General features: G+C 42.2%; 1 protein-coding gene across 3 annotated transcripts in view; it reads left to right on the forward strand.

Moving 5' to 3' along the window:
• The window catches only part of SUFU (SUFU negative regulator of hedgehog signaling), an 88,164-nt gene that overhangs the window by 17,838 nt on the left and 42,697 nt on the right, over positions 1–27,629 (forward strand). For all 3 annotated transcript variants that reach the window (XM_058810149.1, XM_058810150.1, XM_058810151.1), the window contains exons 3-5: positions 5,664–5,800; positions 24,392–24,534; positions 26,854–26,939. In XM_058810149.1, coding sequence (XP_058666132.1) covers positions 5,664–5,800; positions 24,392–24,534; positions 26,854–26,939 — 366 coding nt within the window. The remainder of the gene's footprint in view (positions 1–5,663; positions 5,801–24,391; positions 24,535–26,853; positions 26,940–27,629) is intronic.

The following is a 27,629-nucleotide window of genomic DNA, read 5'->3' on the forward strand; positions in this document are numbered from 1 at the left end:
TTTACAGAGACAATTGTGTAAAAACGAAATCTAAACTGTGAGTCTCCAGGTTTCAGGGCCAAGATTGTAACTGGCTGAGTTTTAAAGAAGCTGAATAGTAAAATCTGTGAAATCAGTGTTGTGTATATGTGAGTGAGACTGTACCTTGTCTCCTCTTCCCCCTCTGCCCTATAACAGCTTTTCCCTCATTGAATGGTAGCTCAGTGAAACACAATTCTGTTTACATACTGTCCAGCACAAATCAATTCACAAATTTTTATTCAGCTCTGTCTCAGTGTAAGCTTTCTAAGTGGATCTACATGAGTTTTTCAGAAAGCTGAGAAACTCCTCCAAATAACTTCAGAGTGAGTGCTCTGCATCTGTTTGGATTTAGATGTTGGAATAAATCTCTAAAAACAATTTAACTTTCTAGAAGAGTTTTCCATTTGGTTGATGGCTTACACATTTGATATGATGTACTGCAAGAGCAAGCTCTAAGCAGCAGCTGCTACAGACTGATATCTCTGAGCCCCGTGTCACTCACTTTCCAAGCAATTTTGCATGAACAGAAATCTTTGAGCATGTGTTCATTTTATGTTTATATTTGTCCTGCTTATGCATGAAGTTTTTTCTTAAATCAAGCTACGAAGGAGTCCAGTAAGATTGTGTGTGCAAGTTTGGAGTAGCAGGAGCTCATGGAATTTCCTGCTAAGTACTCTGAAGAGATAACCATCTGACATCCAGATAACAACCCCTTGCTTCTCTTACATGTTTTTACGTGAATTAATACTTTTTTAAATGTCAGGAGACAATCCAGGAGAATATGTGAGTAAGCAGGTAGGTTTTGGCTGAAATTACTCTTCTGGATACTTTTTAAGCCTTTTATGTAAAGGGGTTGCTGTGCCTATTTTCTAATGGAATTGCTTTACAGGAACCTCCCAGCATGCTATTGGGGTTCTCAGATGAGAGTTTTATACTGTTTGACAGCTGCACTAAAAACAACTGCTTCCTGTTAGGCAAGATGCTGGAAGCACTAGGTAGGGTCCTTTTTTTTTCTTCCTTTTTTTTCTTTTTCCCTTAAGCTCTGAAATCTGAGGGTCATTTGCTTATGGTGGGTAGAAATTGCACAATGCACCTGGAGCTTGAATTCAGAAGACTGACTGTGCATAATCTTCTTTAAGATTATGACTGAAGTGTTTAGCTCAGTGGCTGCTGAAGTCTTCTCCTTTGGTTGTGGACAGGAGACCACCCTTTGTGTTGCTTTTTGGGGGGCAGTAAAAGGGAAGTGATGCATGTCTCAGGTGATTTAAGTAATTCTCAGGGAGGACCTGTGAGGTTGGTCGCTGGGTACCTTGATGCTTTTTGTGACAGGTATTAGCTCTGCAGCCTTAAAACAGTGTTTAGGATTGGACTCCCAAGTGCTTTTTCTTGTTGGTGTCAGGCTTTGTTCTCATCAGGCAGAGTGGTGGATCCTGTCTGTCACCTTGGTTTGACCATCTCCTCACACTTTGAAAAGATCCCAAGAAGCTGATCTAGAGTACTGAAAGCTACAGATTGGCAATTATTCTGCTGAGGAGTTTTTGTTGGGTGGGATGGGAATCAATTTTAACACAGTTAAAATTGGTCCTGATACAAATACCAGCATCTCTTTCTGATGTTAGATTTAGAAATGTAATGATACTGTATTTCTGCAGCCTTCAAAATGGTATCAGAATAGCTCACCAGCAGCAGAACAGGTAACTGTTTGTGTAGAAGATGTGGAAAGATGCAATTAAGAAGTTTAAGTAAAAGACATCTTAAGTGGTTACACAAAAGTAGTGTTGAGGCAGCTGAAAACTGAGTCTGAGACAAGTCATTCCAGAGTGCTGTGACCTTGCTTCCCAGAAGAGAGTCAGTTTATCTCTCTGAAGCTGTTGGAAGTGCAGCTGTGACTTCTGAAAGTGCAGTCCTAACTATCCCCAAACAGCCTGAAAGGGCTTTCTTGTTGTTCTCAGGCTGAAATAATCATAGTGATTTCCCTATGTAAACTCCCGTTTCCAGGGATTGGTTCACCTAATATATTTATATGCACATACTCTTAAACTCTCAAAAAAATAAACACCTAGTACACTCTGCTCCTTGTACAGAGCTGTGTAGCTTTCAAAAGCAGAATTGCAGAAATACTGCCATTTGCACTGCAGTGAAGCAAACCTTCCCTTCTTCCTTGCAAAAGTGATAATGAAAATGCTTTGGCATATAGCTTTGATTTAAACTGAAAAGCCTCTGGTTTTCAGAGCTGCTTTTAAAGCAAAGGGCTACTTTGGCTTTTGATCCTCTTAAGCTGGGTTATTTGATGTGAAAAACGTCCTGGGTACTCTGCTGCAGAGGGGAGCAGCTTTTCAGTTCTCTGTGTGTGGTTTCAGAAGAGGGCCTGGCAGAGTGTGGGGTGGTGGGGGGCTCGGGGGGGCCTGGTTGCACAGCTCTGTAAATAAAGGGGCCTCTATTTCTTTGGATTCTTTTGCTGGAACTAAATATCATGATCAGTGAAACTCTTACCTCATTAAAGGAACGAGGCAGGCTCCTCCAGCGTATGCGCAGTGCTGCAGTGTGGTTTGTGCTGAGCTGATTTGCTGAACAGATAACAGGAGTTTTAACCTAAGAATGGCATGTAATGTATGACCTTGGCTTTTGAAAGGTTTATTTTTGTTCTTTTGACAAAATAAGGTTTTAATATTAAATATGGGGTTGGATTTGACTTGGCAGATACCAGAGCCTCTATTACTGCTGTAGTCATAATATTAAACTATCTGATGTGTGCCAGTGAGCATGCAGCAAGCCAAGAATTTTTCCATCAGTGTTTATTTTTCTGAAAACTTACCCAGTTGCTTTGCAGTTGGGTTGGCTAAAAAAGGTGATGTACCCTTAGGTTGGAGGGAGCCAAGTGGTGGTGGGCACAATATAGTCCATGTAGACTCTTTATACTTAGCATCTTTAGTTTTGGGGGGAAATAGGGGTTTCCCCTCCCCCACTTCCCCCTTGTGTTTTAGAAGTGTTTAGAAGAAACTTTCACTCAAAACTCCAGGGTTCACCAGAACCAAGACATAAAACAAACTATGTGAAATATTCAGATCTGTTAGTACAGAAATTTAATGCTGTACTGCAGCTTTCAGTCTATGTAGCAGGGCCATGCAGGGATACAAAATAAAAAAATTCTGAGCCTTTCTCCCTGCACATGTTCCATGTCAGACCATCATCTTACTGTAAGGCTGAGAGGCTTTTGGACTGCTGTGCTGCAAGAATTTGACTGAATAAATTACCTGTAAAGCACTTCGGTGCTGAGATGCTGAACTAAGCTCCAAAGTCCTTGCTCTAAATTGGCTGTAGTTTGAATTGGTTACCGTCAGATTTAAGCCACTACCACCCTTCCCTGCCCCCCCCCCCCAAAAGCCAAAAAAACCCACTAAAAAAACCCAAAAACAAACAAACCACCCGAAAAAACAGAAACAAAACAACAGAAGTACCCAGCCAACCTAACCATGACCAGAAAAACCTACACCAAAGCTATAATCTCATTCCTCACTTCCCTAGCTCTCAGAGAAACTAGCCCCAAATAGTGCCAGAATCAAGTTTCTGTAGATCAAAGGCTGTAGTCAAAGCATGTTGCCTCTGCAGCTGGCACAGGAGTTGTGTCAGGCTGACCTGCTGGGAATGCTTTCCACTGGAAAGGGAGCAGGTTGGTGCAGGTACAGGTAGCAGAGAATGTGGGGAGGTCTGTGGAAGAGTTCATGGCTTCCATGGGCTTTACCAAGATTTCTTCCATCTGTGTATTGTTACCCTTTCACCCATTTTTTTGGGGGGGAAATGAGGTCTGGTCTTTCTGTTCTGGAAATATTCTTAGGGTTTTTAGCTTGTTCATTGTCTGGCTGGGTGACAGTGATTGATTTTCTAGAAATTTTCTGGAAAATTGGGGGGGGGGGGGATTTGGAACTTACAGGAAGAAGCACAAGTTTGAAAATCTGCAAGCCTGCAAGGTGTGGTGGGTTTTTTGTCCAGCTTCTTATCATCCTCCTAAGATAATGCTTAAGCAGTTGAGACCTACTCCGAAACGAGAAGACTGCCACGAGGACCGAGTGTTTCCGCTTGAGGAGTATCTCTGTCCTTGTGAGAGATGATAAGCCATTTGTTCTGTCTTCCATTGGCACATGTATCTGGAGATCTTCGTTTTCTAATTGAGAAAAATAATTTCCCATGCTACTTGCCTTTCTACTAGCAGACTGATGCATCCTTATCACAATTTTGAAGCTAGGGCCAGTGTGAGCACTTGCAGTAAAAAGGATATCTGTAAGAGAAGCCAAGCTGCATAACTTGGCTATTGGATAACAAAAGCAAAACCTTTGGCAAAAATACTAATAAAATTACTATGCTAATTACATTCTGAATATTAATATTTCTTTCTATGAAAGACCTGTCTAAATTAAGCATAAAGTATTTCCAAAGTAATCATGAGTATTCAAAGCCACATATGTCACAATTTCCTCAAAACCAGATTACCAAGCTAAAATTAAATAGATCAAAGATTTTTACTTTATTGACTGTTACCTCAGAACAGCTGCAAAGTGCAGGTGAATTACATGTTTTTAAATTTTCCCTGTATTTTCACCAACTTGTGACCATTAATTATTCAAAAACATTTTAAGTCTTTAAATAAAAATCTCTTAGATGCAAATAAAATTCTTCTAAGTTTTAACAGTTAATTTGAAAATATAAGCATTGTATGCTGCTGCATTTTCTGAGTGTTCTTTGGAAGGTATGTCTTGAATCTTTGAGGATTTAAAAAAAAATCTTAGCGTGGAAGTAGCTTAATGCTTGTTTCCTTACCTTTTTTTTTTCTTATATAGTAATTCTCTGTTTAAGAGTCACACTGCCATATGAACAAATCCATTTAAGTAATGTTGCCTGTCAGCTTTACTGCTTTGTGAGTACTGGTGTGTTGTGACCAGCAATGTTCTCCTAAATACAAGTGTTGCTTTAGATTTGATGGATACTCACCTAAACACTTCTGTTATTCAGTAATTTTCGTATGGATCAATGTAAAGCATGTGTGGTCTTCTTTAAACGGTTATTTTTGGGAAGCAGAAATCCAAGAGGTTAAAAAAAAGCCCACTGAACTCTAGCTCATTTCATATTAGAAGTAAAGCTGTGTTGTTTCAGAACATGCCTTGAAAGGAGGAATTTCAATAGGGAGCCGTCTTACTTTCCAAAAACTATAGCTGTGAAACATCAGCTCGAAGGCTTTTTGTTAACTTTGATCTTTCTTAGAACTGACCCATTCATAATGTGTTTCAGTTTCTGGTTTATGCTTTTTTTTCCTGGAATCAGTTCTTGAAAATTATCCACTTTGAAGCATTTTTATTTCTCCCTTTAAGAAATATTTATTTTTTTCCTTTACTAACTGATATGTGAAACTAATAAAATACTTTAGGGATGCTGGTTGTCCAAGATACAACTTTGCATTTGTGAGGCTGCCACTGTCCTGTATCAGTCAGGTAGATCTGCACATGTGGTTACAGAACACAGGGTCCAGATTCCACTCCCTGGATGGCTGGTTCTGTGAGGAGAATGCTTCCCCTTTTTCCATGGTCCCAATCTTCAATCCTGCTCTGGTTACAAGTGTGTCATGAGTTTTTATTTTTCATTCCCTCCAGGTTTACAGGAACAGATGGACCGAGTGGTTTTGGGTTTGAGCTGACGTTCCGGCTGAAGAGGGAGACGGGGGAGTCGGCGCCGCCCACCTGGCCTGCAGAGCTGATGCAAGGCTTGGCCAGATACGTCTTCCAGTCAGGTACCACGGGGTCAATACAGGCCTTGCTTCCTCCTGCTCTGCTTCTGAAAGGCCACATCTGTTACAGGGTGTGACACTTGTCTCACCACCACCCAGTCAGGTTTTGGGAATTGTCTTTGTGTGGGAACCCAAAAGAGTGTGTTCCTTCCTGCAGCCCGACCTGCAGGGACAAAACCAATTGTTGTTTAGGTTACTGCAAATCCTGAGTATCTAAAAGCTGAAGTTACACAACAGTCAGTAACTATAGGAGGTCTGCCCAGTGACTCTTTCCTGCATAGCTGGATTCACAGAATTGCAGAATCACAGAATGAACTAGGTTGTAAAAGACCTTTGAGATCAAGTCCAACCTATGACCTAACACCTCCTCATTAACTAAAGCATGGCACTGAGTGCCACGTCCAGTATCTTCTCACAGCAAGAAAAACACATTTGATTATCCTGAATGGCTGAGGAACAGCCATCTGATAAGGTCTCACTTCTCAGCAGAGCTTCCAAAAACATTGGAGCTCTATCACAGGCAAATCCCTTCCCGTGGTCCTGCAGCCAAGCAGTAGCAATGCATATGGACATGGTGTTGTTGAGATGTGAAAATGTAAAAATTGTAAGGAATGCTAAGGGCTGGGAGGGCCAAGGAATTAGCAGTTGTGAATCATTACTGCTGGTGGAGAATTGCCAGAAAACTGGGAACCAGGGTACCTACAAACCATCTTCTTGCACTGTTCTTTCATAGTTTCATTTACATCAGCAGATTGAATGTTACTTTTAGTGCCAGCACATGAAAACCTGTGCAATGGCTGATGGCTAATGTACTTGAAAGGCACTTTCCAGCATCACAAGATCTGAATGACAATATTTAAAGAACATGTTTAAGTTAATTTGAGGTCCTTTACAGGTAAAGTACCTTGTAAATCAATGATTATTGAATTTGTAGCATTTTGTACCTGCTGAACTAGTTAATAAATTGCTCAGTAACTTCTGATTCTGCTGATGATTTTCAGTCAGCTGGCAGAGTCTCAAAAGAAAAAGGTCTGGGTAAGAACAAGATTGCTCTGCTAACCTCTATGACAAATCTGAGGTAGTGCCAATCTTTTGGGTATTTTTCTAAATATTGGTAGACATAGTTCAGTGCCAGCCCAGATTATTGCTTGTCTTTTTGTAACATTTGCTATGTAGCTGTCTTCCCCAGTTACCATCCAAAATTTGTCTCACTTTTGTGTCTTGATTTTTACAACTGTTAAGCATCTAAATCTATGAGACTGTCATGATATTTTACATTGTTTGAAATTCCCATCCTGCCTAAATTGTATTGCGCAGCAGCTTTTTGCTACTGACCATCAAGGATGAATTAATACTCACATTTTCTATGCAATGATTGCAGGATCTGAAGAAAACATCTGAATCTAAAGTCTCCCTCTTAGATACAAAGTAATGTATGTGTTATGTGTTAACATATACTAAATATCCTGCATCCCATTTGAAACATTTTAAATTTCCTAGTTCAGGCCAGTTCTCACAGCAGTTGCTTGTTGGTCACTATGTTTTCATTGGTGAGAGGAGGTCTGCAGAGTGAAATGGGATTTGGAATGGTACTTAAGGGCAAACTTCTTGGTGATTAAGTTGGCAATCAGGGCAGAGACTTCCCTTGTTTGGTTTCTGCCAAAATGTAGTCCCATCTTTTTGAACCTCAAAGCCAAAGAACTGTTCTTAGAATGAAAAGACTGGTTGTGCCCATGCTTATCAATCTGGCATGAACCACCCTCCTGTGTTATCTTCTGCTTATCCATGCTGCTTTTTACTTTATATCCACCATGACTCTTTACAGGCACACTGAAACTCATCCATGCTGCTGGATTCTAGCCTCTGGGTGTTTAGTTTTCAATTTGCCTTATGAAAAACAACAGTGTATGAATCATAAATTGACTTCTTTCTTTGACTGTGTAATTGGGTATGAGCCAATACCATGCTTATCATACAATGGGCAAACCACATGCTGGGTTACCTTAGGAAAAGCATGAGCAGCAGATAGAGGGAAGTTATTACCTCTTTGGCATGGCACTGAGAAGGGCTTGCTTAAAATATTGTGTCCTGGTTTTGGCCTTTAAGAGATACTGAAAAACTGGAGAGTGTTCAAGGTGGTCAGGGTTCTAGGGCATGTGAGCCGTGAGGAAAGCTGGAGGGAGCAGGGCCAGTTTAGCCTGAGAAGAGAATGTGCAGGGTGTTCTAATTGGAGCCTACAGCTGTAGGGAGGGTAGTTACAAGATTGTGGGGTCAAGCCCTAGGTAGTACATCAAAGGGCTACAGCTCTGAATTGCAATATGGGAGGCCCTGGAATAGCTTCAAGGAAAACTTGCTCACAAGGAGAGTGGCAAAGGACAGGGAATGGTTTATAAGAGTGGTGCTGGAACTCTATTCCTGGAAAGGTTCAGGAATGGCTCAACAAAGCTAAGTTGGTCCTGATCTAGCATTGGGGATGGCTCCACTTCAAATAGGGAGGCTGGACAAGTGACCTGCAAAGGCTCCTTAAAATATCACAGAAGTGTTGGATTTGGGGCCTTTTTTTCCATGCTGCTTTATACTCTTCAGCAAGCAGCTGTGTGTTGTCACTGACTGTTACCAACCATTCCTTGCCTTGTATAAAACAAATCTGTATGCTGTGCAACAAGTGAAAAAATTCTAGTTTTATTTTAGTACAAATTTGATTATCACATATCTCTTTGAGAAAGAATTTTCTCAGGCTAAAATCATCTGGTTAATAATAGACATCACATTAATCCTGAGAAGATTATGCATTTCAAAGTAAGACTTGTAATGGGGCCTATTTTATTATGTTTCTTCTTGATCTTTCAGGCCAATGCCAGTTGACCACAGCTAGATGCAGTAATTTTCTAATTTAGTCAAAGATCTCTCACTCCATTGCTCTGCAGAGTCTCCAGTACTTCTACATCTGACGTGTCCTGCTTTATTTTATTCTACTCCCTTGAGCTGTCTTGTCTCAGAATGGCAGTGTCCAGAGCAGTTCTCCCTTATGTCACTCCTGGGTAATCAGGCACCCAGTCCTCAGCAGTGTTACTTTCTTTTCTGCCTGGTAGAGATTTCCCCAGTTTGACATTCTCACTCTGCAGAGCCAAGTGAGCTTCTGCCATTGTTTTTTCTCATTTTTTTTACAGGACTTCTCTATTCAGATGTTGAAACTTTAAAACTGTGAAGTATTTGAAGGGTTGGTTCTTCTGAAGCCCATTGGGCATGAAGCAGGCTGTGGCATGACAGCATTGTTTTACATGATGAAAGGTTTCTTTTTGCTCAAGTTCTTTCTGACTGTAGTGCTTAGAGCATTTGTCAAATGAAACTCTGGGAAGTGTTGTTTAACTCTGGTGTATGTACTTTAATGTCGTCCTCTTCAGTTGTTTAAAAAAAATAAAACTATGGTGTATCTTTAATACTCCAAAGTAGCCTTAAAAACATTTGAAGAACTGAAACAACTGAAGTAAAACTTAACGAATCCACTCTGAACAAGGAGCAAGAAAAAGAATAAAATCAGCAGAAACTTTTTGGATGGGCTCCAAGCACTTTCGCATGTCAGAAAATTGTTTATGCTGAAAGCTGTACTAAGAGCTAAATTCTTATCTCTTGATAAAAGCCAACTTTTTAGTTATCATAGAGGTGTGCTGCTGAGTCCAGCTGAAGCTGGGGGAGAGTAAGGTGTAGTCATACTCCTGCTGAGCCTGAGCATTTTCAGGTGATGACGACTGAGTTGAATATTCACCTAGCAGCTACTGCTGTCCTAAATATTATTCCTGTGTATTGCAATTGCAAAGCATGTCTCATTGCAAGTGATGGATTTTTCTAACAAATGTTTCTAGGCAAATGAGTGTTGCATTCCTTTGTTTCTCTCTCTCCTGCACTGTGGCAGTGCTTTAGAAAAGCAATCTTCTGCATTGAATTTCAGACCTCTTTCAGCCTTGGCTTCTCTGTTCACTGTAACAAGCGCTTGGTGCTTTTGATTAAAGGGCAGTACTTACCCTCCTTCAACAACACCAAGCTTTCAAGTCTCAAAGAGTTTTATTTGTGGCTTTATCTGTTCTTAATTTTTTCACTGTTTGACCATGACCACAAATTCCAACTCTGTTAGTTTCAAAAAATCCCCAAACCTTCAAACCTTGAAAATGAAACTTTGTACAATTCTGTGACCTTAGCTTGTCGTGGTTCATGGGTGTACTGCAAATATCTCATGGTAGAACAAATTTATACTTCAATTCAAGTGAAAAGGAAGAAACGCTCTTCCTACAGAAAGCTTATCCAGAGCTTACAACAACTGTTAACTCTTCATGTACTACAGTACTAAGACCCTTAATCACCACACTATGGTTTGTGTTTTCCTGAAATTAAAGTTTGCATTTTTTTTTTCTCTCTAGGATAAATTTATGTTGTTTTCAAGGGTCTGTCTGATATGTGTGATGAGGGCAATATATTGATGTAGCATGGGAACAAGTACATGTGTGTATTGAACTCTTGCTGCTTCCATGTTTTTAGCCTGAAAGAAAACAGCTGCAGCTGTCAGGTATGGGTTTGGAGAAATGGTCATGAAAACTCATCATGCAGAAAGCCTGAAAATAATGATGTGGCATATGTCATGGTTATATTCTCCACAATGCACAAGCTGTGGTGGGGAATGAGCCCAAAGTATGAAGAGCATGTCCATGAGTTAGAAACTTGCATGTTGGCTGAGCTTGATGACATTTACCCCAGAACATATCAGCATGAGCAGGCTGAGCCCCTGCTGGTTTAGGGGACACAGGTAGCACCACAGGAGACTGGAAAACTGGCAAATACTGTTCTTCACATCCCATTAAAAAACCTGTATCAAAACCAAAACAAACTCCCAAAACAAAACAAAACAAAAAAAACCCAAACTAAAACAAAAAAACCCACCAAAAAACGTTTCTAAGTGGTCAATCAGATTTCAGGTCTTAATAAACTGCTAAGAGAAACAAACCATCCAGAAAGCATCCACAGAATAATGGATGTTCCAGCATGGATTTATCAACAATAAATCACAAGAAAGTAAGTTACATAGGAAGTAATGAATGTTCATTACCTTGATACTACTGAGACTTTTTACGTTGTCCCAACAAGTGTGTGAATGAGCTATCACTCTTACATTGAAAGTGAGGCTCAGTGGGATTAGGGGATCTGATGGGGGTCACAGACCTGCAGCCATGAGCCAGCAGGTACCTTGGCACCTGCTGTCCTGCCATACCCCCCAGGCCTTGGCTTCACATCTCCTGGGGTCCAGAAAGCTTCAGAGGAGTAGTCTCAGTGACTCTTTGATTGCCAACATGTTTTCAAACATTCTTGACACAGGCCAGTTTCTGTGTGTAAAAAGGAAAAAACCAAAACAAGCGACCAAACTCAAAACCTAAAACAAACTCCTTGCTTCCTTGAATACAAATGAAGCTTCTCTGGCTTGTTTGTAAAGCTGTTTATTTCTTCCCAGGAGGATGACTAAAGCCAAATAAAATGTGCCAGTAATTCATACACATTTTTCCCTGACTGTACCCTTATCTTTTTCTTCCCAACCCCAGGCCGATTTATTATTCTCTTCTGGTTGCTATGGCTCTGGAAAATATATATTTTTTTCTATCATCTGTTTATAATATTGACCCGTTTCCAGTGTAGAGCTGGCCTGTCTCCTCTCTAGTATTCCAGGATTTTAGATTAAAATTGTATGGAGATTAACTGTGTTTTTTAGCTCTACAAAGAAGTATAAATCAACATCAATTTCAATTCAACAGAACCTGTTCTGCAGTGTGAATGCTGAAATTGTAGCACAGTAAATTGCTGTAGGTGAACAGGACACTCAACCAAGTGTGCAGGGGCTGCGTGCCTTTATTCTGCAAAGGGGTATGGAAACATGAAGTCACTGGTTCCAATTTAACCCAAGTTTGTCATGGCCAAAAGCTCTCATCATCTGATAGTTATTCAGCGGTCCATGAGAAATTGGTTGGGTTTTAGCCTAATTCCTCTTAGATGTTTCCCATAAAACAAGCTGTTCTGTGAGCAGCAGCTCAGATTGAGCCCGGGCCTTTGCATTTTTGTGCAGTGTCCTGCACTGGTGCAATAAATCCCCTTCTCCCCATAGTGCTGCCTTTGAGCTCACCTCCCCAGTACTTCCCATCCCTCCCCCATCTAAGCCAGCCTTGTCACATCCCCTAGCTTCCAGCTGGGACGTACGTGCTGTAAGTGGTACCAAATGATGTGCTGGCTGACAAAACAAACCGGTTGCTGGCGTGCAGAGTGGTTGGCTGATGAGCTGGGCACGACAGGCAGCTGTCAAGCTCGTGCTTTGGTCCCTAACCTGTATCTGGCTTCCTCTGGAGCTGGATGGCATTGCTGAGGTTGTTGGCAACAGAATCGCCAGATGTAACTCTTGTAAATTGTTGTGAAATGCGTTGCAGCGAAGTGCTGGCTGCAGATAGACTTGGGCTTTTTACTCCCTGTTGCAGATCTGAGTTCCCTTAGTTAAAGTAATGCAGGTCCTCTCTGCAGGCTTGTAAAGCTTAATATTAAGTCAGTTTGTATGACTGTAATTTTTGGGACCTCCAGAGCCCAATGCTTTTATCCTCACTTGTGATTTTACCCAGCTCTCTTTTGTGGGTGGCTGCAGAGGCACAAGCTTGCCAGTCCTTGGAAAGTAGCTTTGCAGTGGCCTTGGCCATGGCTGAGGTTTCCCTGGCTGTGAACTAGCACCAGCTGGTGGCCTGTCCTTCCTCTCTTCATCAGAGTGCTGTCAGGTGTGGGTGGTAAACTGGGAGGGGGCATAGAGCAGGGACACAGCTGTGAATGCCACCACATGTGTAGTGTGCCTGTTCTTCCTGGCAGCACAAATGGAGTTGCATGGCCTTAGATTTTGTGGGATTACATTGAATTGACTTCTCTTCCTGTTTCCAGCAGGTGTTGCCCCTTTACAATGGTGGAGGCACCCCAGTGCCAGACTCAGCCCTGCCTTTTGCCTTGGAGCACTGTCACTTCATCAGCCACTGATGGGATAAGCTGGCCATTATTTTTGCTTATTTGTTATGGTTTTAGCAAGTAGCATCTTTCTGGCCTTTGTGACTTGTTAGGACCTTAGGCAACACTAGAGAATCTCTTCCCCATATATTTAATTCAGCTGTAGTATAGAAAAGCCCCTGCAGCCCTTTGGCCAGGTTTGAGAAGTGCAGGATGATTTCCCAGGAACATGAGAGGAAGGGACCAGCACCACTGCTGAGTGACATCGCCTTTTGCTTCATTAGCACGGGTGCTCTGAAGCAGGGCTGGGCATGAGGCTCCTCCCAGTCTCAAGTGTGGGAGTAGGAAAGCATGACTGGAACCCCAGGAGTTTCCAAGGACACCTGCACTCTCATTTTACTTGGAGGATGAAAAGTCTATTTCTTATATTGTCATTAAGCTGGTTATATAATATAAATTAAAGTATTTTCTTCCCTACCTCTCTAATCTCCCACAGTTTGGGCTTTTTTCCTTTTCTGCAGTTTGTCTGGATTCATGGTTATTTCCTGTGTCTTGCTGTGGAAGCCATTGTTGTCTCTCCAGCTTTTAGTTCTTGGCTGGGAACAGGTCTCTGACCTTCTCCAGCCCCAAAGGATAGGTTCACACTAAGGCACGGAGAGACTTTGCCAGGAGCAAAGGCACAGAAAGCCTTTGTTGCTTATAAAAGACTTTGTTGAAACAGAAGGAAAGCTGTCTTCCCCTAGACTGCTTTACTGATTACATAGTATTTCCAGGCAGTAAGTGAGGGATCTCAGTGCTTCCTGAAAGAGAAGGCTTGTTTGTAGCTGCTACTGCAATTTAGATAAAGTAGGTTTAGGCCCAGTTTGAGTTGGCGAGATTTCAACTGATGCTGTCCCTTTTAATTCTGTCAGCTCATGTCCTGTTCCTGCCTGGGAACTGAACTTGGCTTGTTGTTTTTCAGCTGTTCAGTACAGTTCATTCAGTTACTTTATTTTAAAAAAAGGAAAAGGAAAGCGGGTGGGAATTTGTCTTCTCTCTGTGTTTTACATCAGTCCATCTGCCCTGGTGCTGCTCTCAAAGGGTCGGGGATGGACAGAGCACCAAGGCTTGTAACTTTGATACATGGTTATACTAAGAAATGCACAAGTTATTTTAGCTTTCATATTGCAGGTGGGCTGCTATTGGGAGAGGGAGGGAGGGAAGAAGCTGGCACAGAGACCTGCAGGAAGCTGTGTGACACATCTCTGTGCAGGGCTGCTGCAGCAGCCCAAGTGGCAGAGGGACAGCCAGCAGGCCCCATGCCCAGGGACGCCTGGATGCTGGCCCCAAGCAGGTGTTTATCCACAGCGGCTGCAGTTCAAGATCAGGACTGATCTGGCTGTTTTCTGCCCAAAGTGGAGGGGAGCCAAGCTCTCTGCAGGAAGCCTTTTTTTCCATCCTACCCAGAGCCTCCCCACTGTAGGGGAGTGAGGAGGAGCCCACATGCTGAGACCAGCAAGCTCTGTGAGGAAGAATATCTCTTAACGCTGGAATAAAGGAATCTGGGGAGAAGCTGCGCTTGGTGAGCCCTGCCTTGGATAAAAGCTCTGTCCCCTGTACTGAAGCAGGAATGCAGGACAAAGGAAACAGCACAGGGAAGACAGAAAACTCCCCCTCCTGCTGGTGTGAGGTCTTTTGGCCTCTCATATACAAGGTCTTTGTCCCACCCAGCCTTTCTTGGGAAACGGAAGCAACTGCTTTAGCAGTTAAAAGCTTCTGCACAGAACAGTATTGCCTCCTCCTATGGAGGAGCTGAAAGCAGCAACACAGAGGGAGTGTTCTGCAGTTGCAAGAGCATCCTCTCTCACTGCCTGTGTGCAATTGTTTGGGATGCACAGAGGAGAGTTTGAAGGTTACACGTACTGAGTAGCCTTCTGAAAAGGACTGTGTTTTCCCTGGCAGCTGCCAAGCCCATGCTAGATGAAACTGCAGAGTAGAGTAACTGCAGATGAACTGCAGAGCTGGAAGTTGGGTTCACTGTTACATATCCACCTTCTTACACATTCTATTGAAGATCTGTGCAGCAAGTGGTGCTCAAACTGTGCTTTCTGACTAACCCACTCTGCCTGTGAGAGTGGCAGTGTGCAGAGCTCATTACAGATCATCTTCTGACAGCCTCAGAGCCAAAGATCCTTTGCAGCAGCCCGCTTAGCCAGGAGGCAGCAAATGGGCACAGCAGGGGAAGTGTTTTGTTCTTGGTGGGAAAGAGAAACTGGGAGAGAATATTCAGAGGTTGTGGGCAGCCCAGAACCTGAGGGAAGTGGACTCTTGTGCTTTTTGATTTAAAATTAGGGGCTTAAAGGAGTGTTCTCAGAACACTTGGGATGGTGTTTCAAATGATGCTCCATAAACAGGCTGTCCATTTTGCATTTGAACCATAAATACAACCCTTGGAATGGAATAAGTGTGTTTTTCTTGCAGTGCCGTAATGGGTTGGTAGAGCTCAGTGGTAACTATTTTTGCAAGTATGTGTGAATGCAGAGTTTTTCTGTTTCCTGCCCTTTGGCCTCCTGCTTTGCCAAAGTAAAACAAAAGTTTGGCCTGTGCAAGCTTTAAATTCCTGAAAATTTAAGGGAAAATAATCAACCACTGATAAACATGACACAGTGCTCTCTTGAAGACCTCTGCCCTCTTGTCTATTACAAGTCCCAGAACTAATGCCTGAGTAATTAGAACCTTTTTCTGAAAGGGTTATAATGTGATAACTTTGTGAATGTTTTCTCACAGACCATCTCCCCTTTCTTTGGGTTCCTCAAAGGCAGATCCTGCTTTTGCATTCCTTCAAGCTCCTTGAAAGCTCTTCAACAGAAGTGTCTTATAGATGCATATCTAGGGGAAGATCACAAGTGACTGTACAAGCTAATGGTGCTCATGGGTCCATTTAAATATCCTCCCTTCTCAGTGGCCTGCACATGTGCAGGTATGCAGGAGGTCCAACAAGGAAAAAAGTTTTTCCCTGCTGCAGTTCTGTTCCCTTCTGTTCCCTGAGGACATTTAAAGGTTGCCAAATGCTGTGGGCACCAGTCTTTGTTCTAGTTGCACCTTGATGGGAAACATTCAGGTAACTGTAAAACATTCTGGCTTTCCTGTGCCAGAACTCAGGATAAAGTTTGTAAATGACAGGTAAGTATCTCTTCAGACTGGTCATGTGGGACCACATGATGTGTAAATAAACTGTATTAAATACCTGTTTTGAGCTGAGTCCTTATCTGACAGAAGATCCTGCTGTATAATATCCTTTCTGGCTCCTGGGGCTCCACCCCATCCTGAGGCTATTCACTTTTTGAAACTTTTGACAATGTAACTACCATTGTAACTATCCTTTAAAGGGGTGCTGCAAAATGCATCTCCTTCAGGTGAAGGGTGCAGAAAACTGGTAGCAGTGCTACTGGGCAGGGGTGGAAGGGTCTCTTGCCTGACCTAGAGCAAGCACATCACTCCTGCTCCCTTATGGTTGCTGGAACAGGAGGATGGAGAAAGTAAATGGAAGACTGGGGGAGGTGAAAGCACCCTGCAGTACCCAAGGGCAATGGGTCTGAGTGATGGGTGTAGAGGAGCAAGAGCTTGGAGCAGCAAACTTCTGTGGGACTGAGGAGGAGCAACTCACATCTGTGTTCATTTTCTTTTTCTGCCATACTCAACAATGCCAGCTAAATCCTTTCATGCTGCCATGCCTTCTTCCAGCTTCCCCTTTCTGGAGAAGGGAGCCATGCAGATAAATCTGCAGATGGGTGAGAACTGTGTTGTTGCAAAAGCAAGGTGAGAGATGCAACCTGCCCTGGACAGGGCTTATACAGAGGGGACACCAAACACGATGAATGTGCCTGCTCCTGCTGTTTGTAAGAGCTGCAGAAGCCTGAGGGGAACAGAGTGGAGGAGCTGAATGCAGTTGTGGGGAGGAGAGAAAGTGTGGGAGGGGGTGGCTGGAGGAGCAGGCTGTGCAGAGTCAGGGAGAGGACAGGGGGCCCACCACTTGCAGAGGGTGGGAGTGTGCCCTGGGCACTGGAGTCACTTGCTGGGAGCCTGCTGAGAAATTCCCAGAGTTTGCAGTCATGGAAATTGTGTACACACGTAGCATGGGGCAGGAAGAAGGAGTAAGCCAGATATGCAGATCTGTAAGGGATGGAAAGAAATGTCTTGGAAAACAGGGGGTAGAAGAGGCTCAGAACCAAATTGGTTATTGTACAATAGCATTTAAATTATTTTTTTTTCTATATTGCTGCACTCTGCACTGTGGCAGAAGGCATCTGGGTGCCTGGAGTCTACTTTGTGATAAGAAAAGCAGTATTTGTAACTCCATCAGTAGAAGCTGCAGTACAGTGAGAACACATTTTCCATCATCCCACTGCCAATAGTAGTGGTGCCTCTAAGCACAACACAGATAAGTGAAGAATCACCTTGCCCTGCTGGTAATGTACCCTGGGAAGTTGTGGGAGGCTCTTCATTGGGCTTTCAGTTCAAAGAATTAAATGATCAAATAAGTTTGTCTATGTTTGCATAAATTGATTGGGCTCTTTTGTGTGGGCTGTTTATTTTCCAGACTTAACACCCTGGAGCTGTGCAGTAATCATTTTTGTATTTTCAACCTGCAGAGCAATTTTTAGAAAATAAACTGCATCACGCTTCTCTGCTTTCTGAAACTGTCTTCAAACCTCAGAGGTCAAGCAGTCCTTACAGTACTGGTAATCTGGTTGTTTCCCTGCTATTTTTTTTAAGGAACCTTTTATCTAGGCCCCTTGTTTCTAAAAGCCCAATTTGAATCCCTGCAGTGGAGCTATTGTTTAATTGTATTCCTGGGATTTAATTCTTCCTAAGGGATCTTCTCTTATGCTGCATGTCTGCAGGAGGCAGCAGCACTGAGTGAATTTGCACCTCTTTGGAGTGCCAGGGCTGGGGCAGCTCCTGTTCCCAAGGCAGGAGATAAGGGGCAGCAAAACTGAACTGAAAAAGAAAAACAGGGAGGAAAAGCATTTTTTAAACATAATGCAAATATATCACAGCTTGGATTCTGCTAATTCCTTGTATATTCTTAAAACATGTTCATCTTGACTTGAAAACAAAATTATAAACTAACTGGCAGTGGGCCCCACAGATTATATCCCAATTAATTTTTCCCTTTACCAATCCATGTGTGCAGTTCTTTGTGGCTTAGGAAACTAATCTTGAGACTGAATTTAGCATTAATTATCCAGTTTAATGTGGCTGGCAAATGAGTCTAAATAAAGTTTGTTTTTTTTTTAATACTCTGTTTTTAAAAAATTTTCATCCATATAATGAGTTGCAACAACAGTATTACTTTGAGATACTTAGGCATAAATTTCATCTTTAGCTTTTGTATTGATTTATTATAGCTAAAATCTTTGTATGTATGCTTATATTTATTATTGAGCTAGTTAGAAATATATTAACTAGGTCTAGTGAAAAATATAGCTATTACATTTCAGCATTGGACTCTGTGTTTGCCCTTAGTTTCTCTCAATTAATTCTAGCTGTTTGGTCTGCAAAATGGTACTGAAAAACAGCATCAAATCTTACTTGTGACAGATTGCCAGATTACTTTTTTTTCACAAAGCCAGACTGAACATTAAAAATGTATTGGAGAAAATGCATTTATATAATAAATTATACACACCATACATGGGGTAATGGCAATGCAATAAATTACGTTGTTTCTGTAAGTATTGGATAAGCTGCATTCAATTTAAATGTCTGGCTGCATCACTGTCATGCTGGTCAGGAATTCACTGGGGGCCTTTTTAACATTCCTGCACCCATAAGTCATGGAGTTAAAATCCTTCTTTGCCCTCAAATACACAATTTCTCTGAGTTATGCAGGCTGACATCTGTGACTCGCTGCCTGCAGTTTAGCTGAGATCTCCGAGTCAGGTTCGTAGCCCTTAGAGCAGCCAGTTTTCACACTGCTGAGCACTGTGGATAATGTAGGTCTGGCTTTGTGAGGGATGTGGTCATCCTGTTTGTGTGCCAACATCCCCCATGCCACACACTGATGCAAATTTACTGGGGCGGTTTTTTTGTTGGATTTTTCTTTTATTTTTAGACCAAGGTAGCAGAGAATTGCCAAGCATTGTGTAAGCATAGCTAAGCAACATCACTGCTCTGAAGGCATGATCCAGGTGGCCCTGCTTTTGCAGGGGACAAGCAGGACTGCTTCTTTCAGCATCATCTTGCACATATAAATAAATAAAATTCCCAAATAAAGTGACCATGTACTGATGCCTGGCTTTCCCCAGAAACAGAGGAAACAGAAATATGCTCTTGAAGGATATGAGTGGCTGTTTTGCCAACACCAAGCAAATGTAGTTAGTGTACTTAGGGCTTCTCCCACTCTGTGCTGTATCAGCTTCTAACTTGTAACACCCTGTCCAGGTGGATTTATCTGGTTGCTTACTCAGCCCCCTCTGTTGCTGATTTTAGCTGGCATTTGGAAGGAGGAGGTGTCTTAGAAGAGATACAGAGGAATGATCAGGCTGCAAATCTGTTCTTCTAATTTTAAAATTTATCTCAAGAATTATGTGGCGGGACCGTGTCAGACGGGACAAGTTTCTGGCCTCTGGATTAACCAGGGTGGTGCAATTTGAACTGTCTTGGAGCCAGACAGGCTGGGGACAGGAGTCTGCATGGACTGGAGAAAGGCTTAAAGTTGCCTTGCTGTCTTCTTGCTGGTGGAACAGCATCAGCTCTTTGTTTTCCTCCTTGAGCTGCCAATGCACATGCAAGAGAAGATACTGGACTCCCAGATGCCCAAAGACTGTTTGCTGTCTGCTCTGGGTGCAGGGTAGCCAGCTCACTGGAGATGTTCCCTGACTCACTTTGAGCCTGGAGCTGCCTTTAGGATGGAGTTCTCTCTCAGCTCCTGGTACTTCTCTAAGTTTGCTGTCCTTTTCCATTTACTCCCTGCGGTGATTAAGGGAGTAAGGACTTGTAGCAGGATCCCATATATGGAAAACTGACAGGTTTTAAAAAGGAATTGAAAATACAGTGGGAAGTAATCTGTGTTTCTCTCTAGAGCTAGGTAACACCACTTGAGCATAGATTGCATGCATTATAATGTTTATGAAACATCCTGAGGCCAAGAATATGACTTGGTTTTATTTCTTTAGGCATGAGCTATATTTAGTCAAATTAAAGGAGGGAGGAGGAATTCACTCCAAGAAAATACATGAGCAAAGTTAGACAAAGAAAATTTACTAGTCTACAGTGGAATGATTCCCTCTGAGTTATTTCCCCAGTTCTCATTACGGAGCAGTTGGATAGTAAAGTTAGGAGAGATTGTGCTGCTGAATTATGACTGTTGCTGCATGAAGGAACCTCACCTGCTTTATGTGAGCTGTAAAAGAAAATTGATAATGGCATTTTAAAGGCTTCAAAATATGGGTGGCTTAACAGAGTGGTCTGGTATAACTGCTGCTTTTGCATAATAGAATAGTATAAGAGCTGGTCTATGGCAGATTTAGAGACTTTTCATTTTTGTAGAGCTATAGAGAGACTTCAGACTTGCTATTATAAATATGAACTAAAATAGTAAGTTTGAATTGAAATGTTTTAATAATTTCCTTGTTGACTTCTTATGAAATCAATACCTCCCTATAAAGCAGTTGGATTTCATGGAATCAGCAATCCTCACCAGGAAGAAAGAAAAGTCAGTGTTTTTTTTTAAAACATAAACTTGCAGGAAAAGAACCAGTTTCAAAATTGTGAGGATGAGTCACCTTGCTGTGCTAGGTTTAAGGCTTGTTAGTTAGTGCCCCTTCCAAGCAGGAAGGGTGCAAGAGTCCCAGAGGGTTCCATGAGCAAGGCTGTGTATTTACAACACATCCCCTGCTCCCATGGTAACTGCTGAAGGATATGAATTTATCCTGGGGCAGATTGGGTACCTTAGCTCATCCTGTCATGGAGGGAACATGAAGCCACCTCAGGTTTACCACGAGGCAGAAGTATTCAGCAGCAGTCAGCTTGTGTGCAGTAAATCAGAGCCTTAGTTTACACCTGAGGATTTGCTAATTTATCCATAGGCTAAAATAATTTGGATTTAACTTTTTAACATATTTTCTTTTAGTTCCTTTGCTTTTAATTTCTCCTGTTGATGGCTAGATAATTTCTGTGCTTTGCCAGCTGTTATATGGATTTGACAATTACCTGGTCATGTCCTGGAACTTTTTCTGATGACTGTTGGTTTTGCTGTGGTCACCTAAGGAGACGAGACTTATCCCGTTGTGATGTTCTCATCCCTGACTCTTTTGAAAACATGAATGTGAAAGGTAGGAAGGGAGGATACCAGATACTCTCCCTGTTTCCAGCATGAGGCAATAGAAATTATTATGTAGCCCTTTATTTCTGTAATTTCTTAGTTTTTGTGGTTACAAGTTATGTAATCCAGGCTGTTCTCAGTGCTGCAATGGTCTCTGTACAAGAGCTGATCTTACATCCCCCATGGGTGACAATGCAGCAAGTGGAAAGCTGGGTTTCGGGGTGTAATACAAAATTTCTTGAACTCCTACCGGTTTTTATTTGGCTTCATGTTATTTGCAGAATTTTTTTGGTGTGATTTAATTGAGTAGTCAGTGTGAATTTTGTGGTGTTCGTGTGTATGCAAGGGAAAGGGAGATTTTCTAAGTGTTCAGTGTTCACATGGCTATAAACAGGTGGATTTCCAGCAGAGACATTTGCATTTGAAAACCTGCTCTAACCGGGCTGGGCTTTCCCAGGAGAAGCAGCACCAACAGTGAAATGCAGCGATCGATCAGCATAGAATTGTGTGAGCATTTGATGGGCAAAATGTTGTGGTATAAAGACAGGGCCCAAGAATAAGCTCTTTGTGGCTTTGTTTCATTCCTGAAAACTGTGACTGAGAGGTTTTTATCATTTTAAAAAAATTAATCAGCCACATTTTGTCTAACTTGGAAAAGATCACAAGATATCCCTTGCAACATTCTAAGTGCTGTTTCTTTAACCAGATTTTGATACTAAGAAAATATATAATTTTTCATTTTTCTGCTTATATTTCCTCAGCTCTAAAAGTAAAGTAATATTGGAACCAGTCCTTTCAGTTCCAGAGCTGGAAGCGTGTAATTTAATGTACATAACGATAAACCCTTTGAAGCAGCTTGCATTCACTATGTTTTCTTTCTTTCCTAATTTTAACTAAGGAAAACATTCCCTTACTTATCACAGCCCTTCTGTTACATGCCTCATTTTTCAGGCTAAGTTCCTTATGATAGTTAGACTTTTATTTTAATTTGTAATCAAATGAACTGTCCAGGAAATTCATCTGAAAAAACATATATAAAGATGTTCAAACCCACAGCAATGGGGACACCCAGTGGAGATACACTGAGTTGCCCAAAATTACAGCCAGGAGTAGGCCAGCAGCTCCTCATCAGGGAGAGGACTGCAAATATTTTTAACCAGAACAGTTCTGAGGGAGCTCTCATGAGTTTACCTGCCTGCTGCTGAGGGCTCCCTTGAAGCATCCCGCCTTTGCTGCCCTTGCACAAACCCGTGCTTGTCATGGCAATGAAAAATGTCTATTGGAGAAAAAAAGATCTGAAAGGATTTTTTTACTAAAAATTGTCATTAAAGGAATTATTAATAATAAATTTGGTCCTGATGCACAATTATTGCAATGGGGTGTACAAGCACCCAGTTCCTTGGTGGTGCTGTTTAATGTGACAGGGAATGAGTTGCAATTCCTGGCAATTCAAAAAGTTTTTCTCTTGCTCTTGCAGACACTGCCATGTTCTTCTATTAGCCCTGTTTAGGGGGTGTCCTGTTGCAATGTGTTTGGAAGGTGATGTGGGAAGGTTAGGTGAAGATCCAGGACCATGGGGAGGGCACCTCTCTGAATTGTATCCTGCTCCTGTAGCATGGAAGATGCTCCAGTCTCGACAGACAGCAACTCAGATAACCTCTGTTTTCCAGTCTGCACTGGAATTCCTAGTCCTCTTCCAGTGGGCAAGGCCTCCTTTCCTGCTGGGTTCTAAGTGTGGCCTTGGGAGAGACTGTTGCCTGATTGATAAATGACACAAAACTCGGATAAGTTTTGTGGGTGCTTTATTAAGGGCCCGGGGAACTGGGGGACTCACGTCTCAAAGTCCAAGCCCCCAAATTCACGTATGGGTGCTTCCTTCTTATACATGCGATTCACAACAAAGTCTCCAAGAAACAGTTTCTTGTTCCCCTTGCCTAGTCTCTAAGAAACAGTTCTCTGTTCTCCTTGCCTGGTCACAGACTCCTTGTGATACATTCTTTGGTTCACAAACAAGATCATTAATCCTCTGCTTATCTTATTCTAAGAGCATTGTATGCTGCCTCTAGACAGGTTAGCATTCTTACTTTCTTGCACTAGTTTAATTATTTATTAAATCTCTAAGACTACCTGCTAGGTAACACACAAAACTCAACACACACTTTCAACGGCTGCAAAACTACTTTTTAACAAACCAGTTCACACACAACTCACTATAATTAAATATTTTGCTAAATTTCATTTCTTTTCCAACAAGACCAGACTGCCTTCATGGATGAGCTTGGTCAAGGAGAGGGGCACTTGGCCTGCCACTCACTTTGGAAGCAGGCAGGCAGTACTCACTTCATCCCTGGAGCACTACACCTATCTCAGAGGGCAGAATGTGGATTCCAGGTTGTTTGTTTGTATGTACAATAAAGTTCTGCTTGGACAAGCACAAGACCCAAGATAAAAGCAGTCAGCTAGGCAGCATTACCACACAAGCTCCAGGAACTGCATGCAAATGGATTGTGCTTTAATTGCTGTGAATGTGGTCATGGCTGGTTGTTTTACTTCTAGTTCACTCAGAAAGCAAGCATTAGCCTTTCCTGTGATGGGGCTGTGTCAGACAGATGGGTTCTGGTGTGCCTTCTGGCATGCACTAGCTGTGGAACATGGGATTATCTGGGGTTTTGTCTTTCTAAGTAGGAGGGGAGGAAAAGAAAGGAATGCCTGCCTTGTTTTGATGCAGTCTGTTTTGACATAGAATGAAATTTATAGCCTATTGGTTTTCTCATTGTTTGGGAAAGAAGAAACATATTAATTCTAATTCTGCACCAGAGCCGCCCAGACAATGGAGAGAGAGAGTGATTTTGACTTACACTATCACAAGTTGGGCAGCAGAATTTTTATTAAATATAGCAGGGTAGTATTTGTGTTTAATTCACATTTGAGAATATTTTCTCTGTGGCAAATTAAGAGTGTGAATTGCTGTGGCAATGGGCATCCACTATGGCCTGCTGACCTTCTGTGCCTTCTCAAAAAAGAAGACTAGTAGTAAATGAGAGACAGGTAATTTTATTTGCTAGTATTTCCTGTTGGGCTTAATATCAAAATAGGATGGTGGTTTTGTCCACAGGACTCAAGAGTGGGCAATTTTGAAATCAGTGTTGAACTCAGATCACTCAAAGAGACTCCATTTCTGTTTCGGGTGGTTCAGAGGCTCAGCAGAGCTGCCAACAGAAGGAATGTTCTAGCAGACTTCACAGACTAAATATTTCTTGTTTCTTTCCTTGCAGAAAACACCTTTTGCAGCGGTGACCACGTGTCATGGCACAGCCCTTTGGACAACAGTGAGTCTCGAATCCAGCACATGCTGCTGACAGAAGACCCCCAGATGCAGCCGGTGCAGACTCCTTTTGGGGTGGTCACTTTCCTACAGGTATGGCCCAGCCACCGTGGCTCCCACTGTCACCTCCTGGGCGTGCAGTGCAGCTAACATTGCTTTGAGCTATGTAACTCAGATATTTGTTATCCTGTCTTCAATTTCAAATATGAGCATTAAAAAAAAATGTTGAGAGAAACAGTTTTAAAAGCTAATGTAAAGATAAATGAAAATTAATTCTATAGTAATATTAATAAGTGATCCACTGGTTTGAATGCCAGGAAGAGAAGAGTTTGGAGCAGGACTTGGAGCTGTTTTAGCAGTACTTAAATGGCAGAAATGTAGCTTGCAGTACTGACACAAAGATTCTTTAGAGGCTGAGTTTTTCTGTATTGATCTACTGTTTAAGAAAGGTTCAGGTTTGCTTTGCAAAAGAAATGCTAAAAAAATCCCTTGTGATTTAACTCTGCTGTTCAGCATGGAGAGCTTCTGTGGCCAAACAGGTTTGCTTGCTTTCCCAAAGTCTTTCTCAGCGATGCTTCTTAGATAGGAGCTGCTTTGGATATTTTTAAATTGCATATTGGGTTAATAGCCTTAGTGGAAGAGTGGCATAGTTTATGCCAACTGCTGATTTCTTCATGCTCTGTGGAAAAGCTTCCATCCTGTGGGAAAATGCAAGTGTCTGTATTTTACAATTTAAGCTTCTAGTTGCTCCCATTTGTCTTTGGCTGTAATTGCAACATGTAAAAGGAAGTTCTGTTACCACAAACCTACACAAGACAAGTGCTCTGCAAGGCTTTTCTGAGGTGCCCAAATGTCTGTGTTTTATCAACAACAACAAGGTGGGTGTGAGATTAATTAGTGCAAGGTGAGTTGTGGGACCTGGAAGGAGAGACAGAGAGCCAAGCTAAGCGGGATAATCCCTGGCTAATTCTCCAGTTAGTACTGTGTTAGTCCTCATCTCTTCTTTAGTGCCCAGCTGTCTTGAATCAAAGAACAGTCAGCTTGCTGCATCCTGAGGCCCTTGGCCTCTAATCTTCCACAACACATACAGTTGACTTGGTTTTCCCCTTTGTTTGATGCTTGTTGTTATGAATTTATTTTGACCCATGAGGATAAATGATTACAAAAAGCAAAGAAAGAACGCAAAATAATTTCCTGTTTAGAGTCTTGCTGTTTGTATGTAATTAGTGAGCGAAGGCCCAGGGAGGGGTGTCCTGAGGCAGGGGTGATTCAGGCTGGTGATGGAGGAAGCCTGGGAGATGGGTGGGGATGAAGTGCACCTCCAAGGGCTGGGTCCTGACAAGGTGAACTGTGCAAGGGGCAGGAGAGGTGGGGTGTGCAGAGCTGGTGCATGCTGACATGAGGGTTTTCCACGCAGATCTCTATCAGTGCAGTTATGTGCCTACAGCAGAAGGCACATCCTTCACTCTGCTTGCTGCTCTTCAGAGCTTAGTTTCCAGTTTTCCTCTTTCCTGATAAAACATCAGTTGAACAGATTTTGACAAAAAATTCAGTGTTGTTGGAAAAGACTTAAGAACATTGAGGAAGAAAATAGAAGGCTGTGGCAAAAATATTTTTCATCTCAGGGTGAAACATTGTGCTCAAAGGCACAAACTAGTGGTTGATACAGCAGGAAGAAACTGCCTTCTGCTATCAGCTGAAGGGTGTTTCACCCCTTCATTTGAAGCAGCTGATCTCAGCTGCTGTTAGAGAGACATCTGGTATTGCTCAGTGTGGCAGCTCCTATCCTGAAAAGCAAACACATCCTGCATTACACAGGAAGGCAGAAGTGTGCAGTTGCCTGCAGTGACAAGTGGATTATGTGGTGTGTAAACAGCTTTACTTTATGGTGCTGGGTAAGATGTAACCAGTCAGCAAACTGAGTTGGTCAAGGATTTTATGAGCACCAAAGCAATCCCATGTGGCAGCAATTCCCTTGCCTGGCTGAGATTGCTTGTGCAGTATGGCATTTGCCCCTAGCAGTCGGATGACAGAGCAGTGTTTGTATGTGCTCAGCCCCTAACCTGTCTTGCTCTGTCCTGTCTGTGTGGACTTGATTGAAAAGTCAAGAAGACTAGTGTATAAACCCTGATTTGTCACCAGACCCTCTTCATTGTTAAATTCACACACTCTTTACAAGATTAAATGTTACATGACCAGGGCGCTTCACATGGTAAGTGTAGAGAGAGAACAAGGTCTTGTGGGATCCCACTGTTGTCTCAGGCTCCATTTGTCCCAGCATATCTGGTTAGATTAAAGAAATGGTGCTTCTCTGTATGTGCATTGTTTGATCCAGTACCACGTGGCACATTTTCTCCACAGTTCTTTCATGGTTCCCACCTTGTTTAGTATGTCTGTTGTTATTTATTACAGATTGTTGGGGTTTGCACTGAGGAACTGCATGCAGCTCAGCAGTGGAATGGTCAAGGGATTCTGGAACTGCTTCGGACTGTCCCAGTGTAAGTGGTCACATAGCCCATACAGGGGAGCATTTCTATAGAGAACAGTTCAGTTGTATATTTTTATTAACAATCTTTAACTTGCTGATGGAATTTATTTAATCTGTACTGTAGCAAGAGATGGGAATTCACTGCAAATCTGTTCTCATGCACAGACACTTAGATGGCAAATTAATGCATGTGGAAGTCCACATGTTCAGGGTGAAAGAGAATGAGGTCTTGAAAGCTTAATTTCCTTCCTCTTATGCCTGCAGGGTTTTCTCATTGGTTCTTCCTGGGATAACTGTTACTGGTGACCTTGCTGTTTAGTTCAAAGAAAGGAAGGAGAGGGTCTGGCTTATAAAACTGTCTGGAAGTACTGTCTAAAAGTGAGAAAGTCACTCTCAAATTTGGCCCACTTTTGGTGGGCTAGTTTGCAGCAGGAGGAGCATTCATGAAAGTGAAGTTAATTGTTTTGCCATGGGAGAAATAACAAAGATGATAGTGGGTTGAGGAAGAGATGGGTTTTAAATGGTAAATGATATGTTGATGCTTGTTTGCTGTCAGGGTGCAGCTAAATCTTTTTGGCTTGCAGGTATTTTGCTTAAACATTTTTAAATTCAGTGGAAGTTACTGCCATGTGATTGTAACTCAAAAAGCCTTACTTTTTAAAGCAAAATAGTTCTGAATATTTGTTTCTGGGCACAATAG

This window comes from Ammospiza caudacuta, chromosome 9, assembly GCF_027887145.1.
Source record: "Ammospiza caudacuta isolate bAmmCau1 chromosome 9, bAmmCau1.pri, whole genome shotgun sequence".
NCBI lineage: Eukaryota > Metazoa > Chordata > Aves > Passeriformes > Passerellidae > Ammospiza > Ammospiza caudacuta.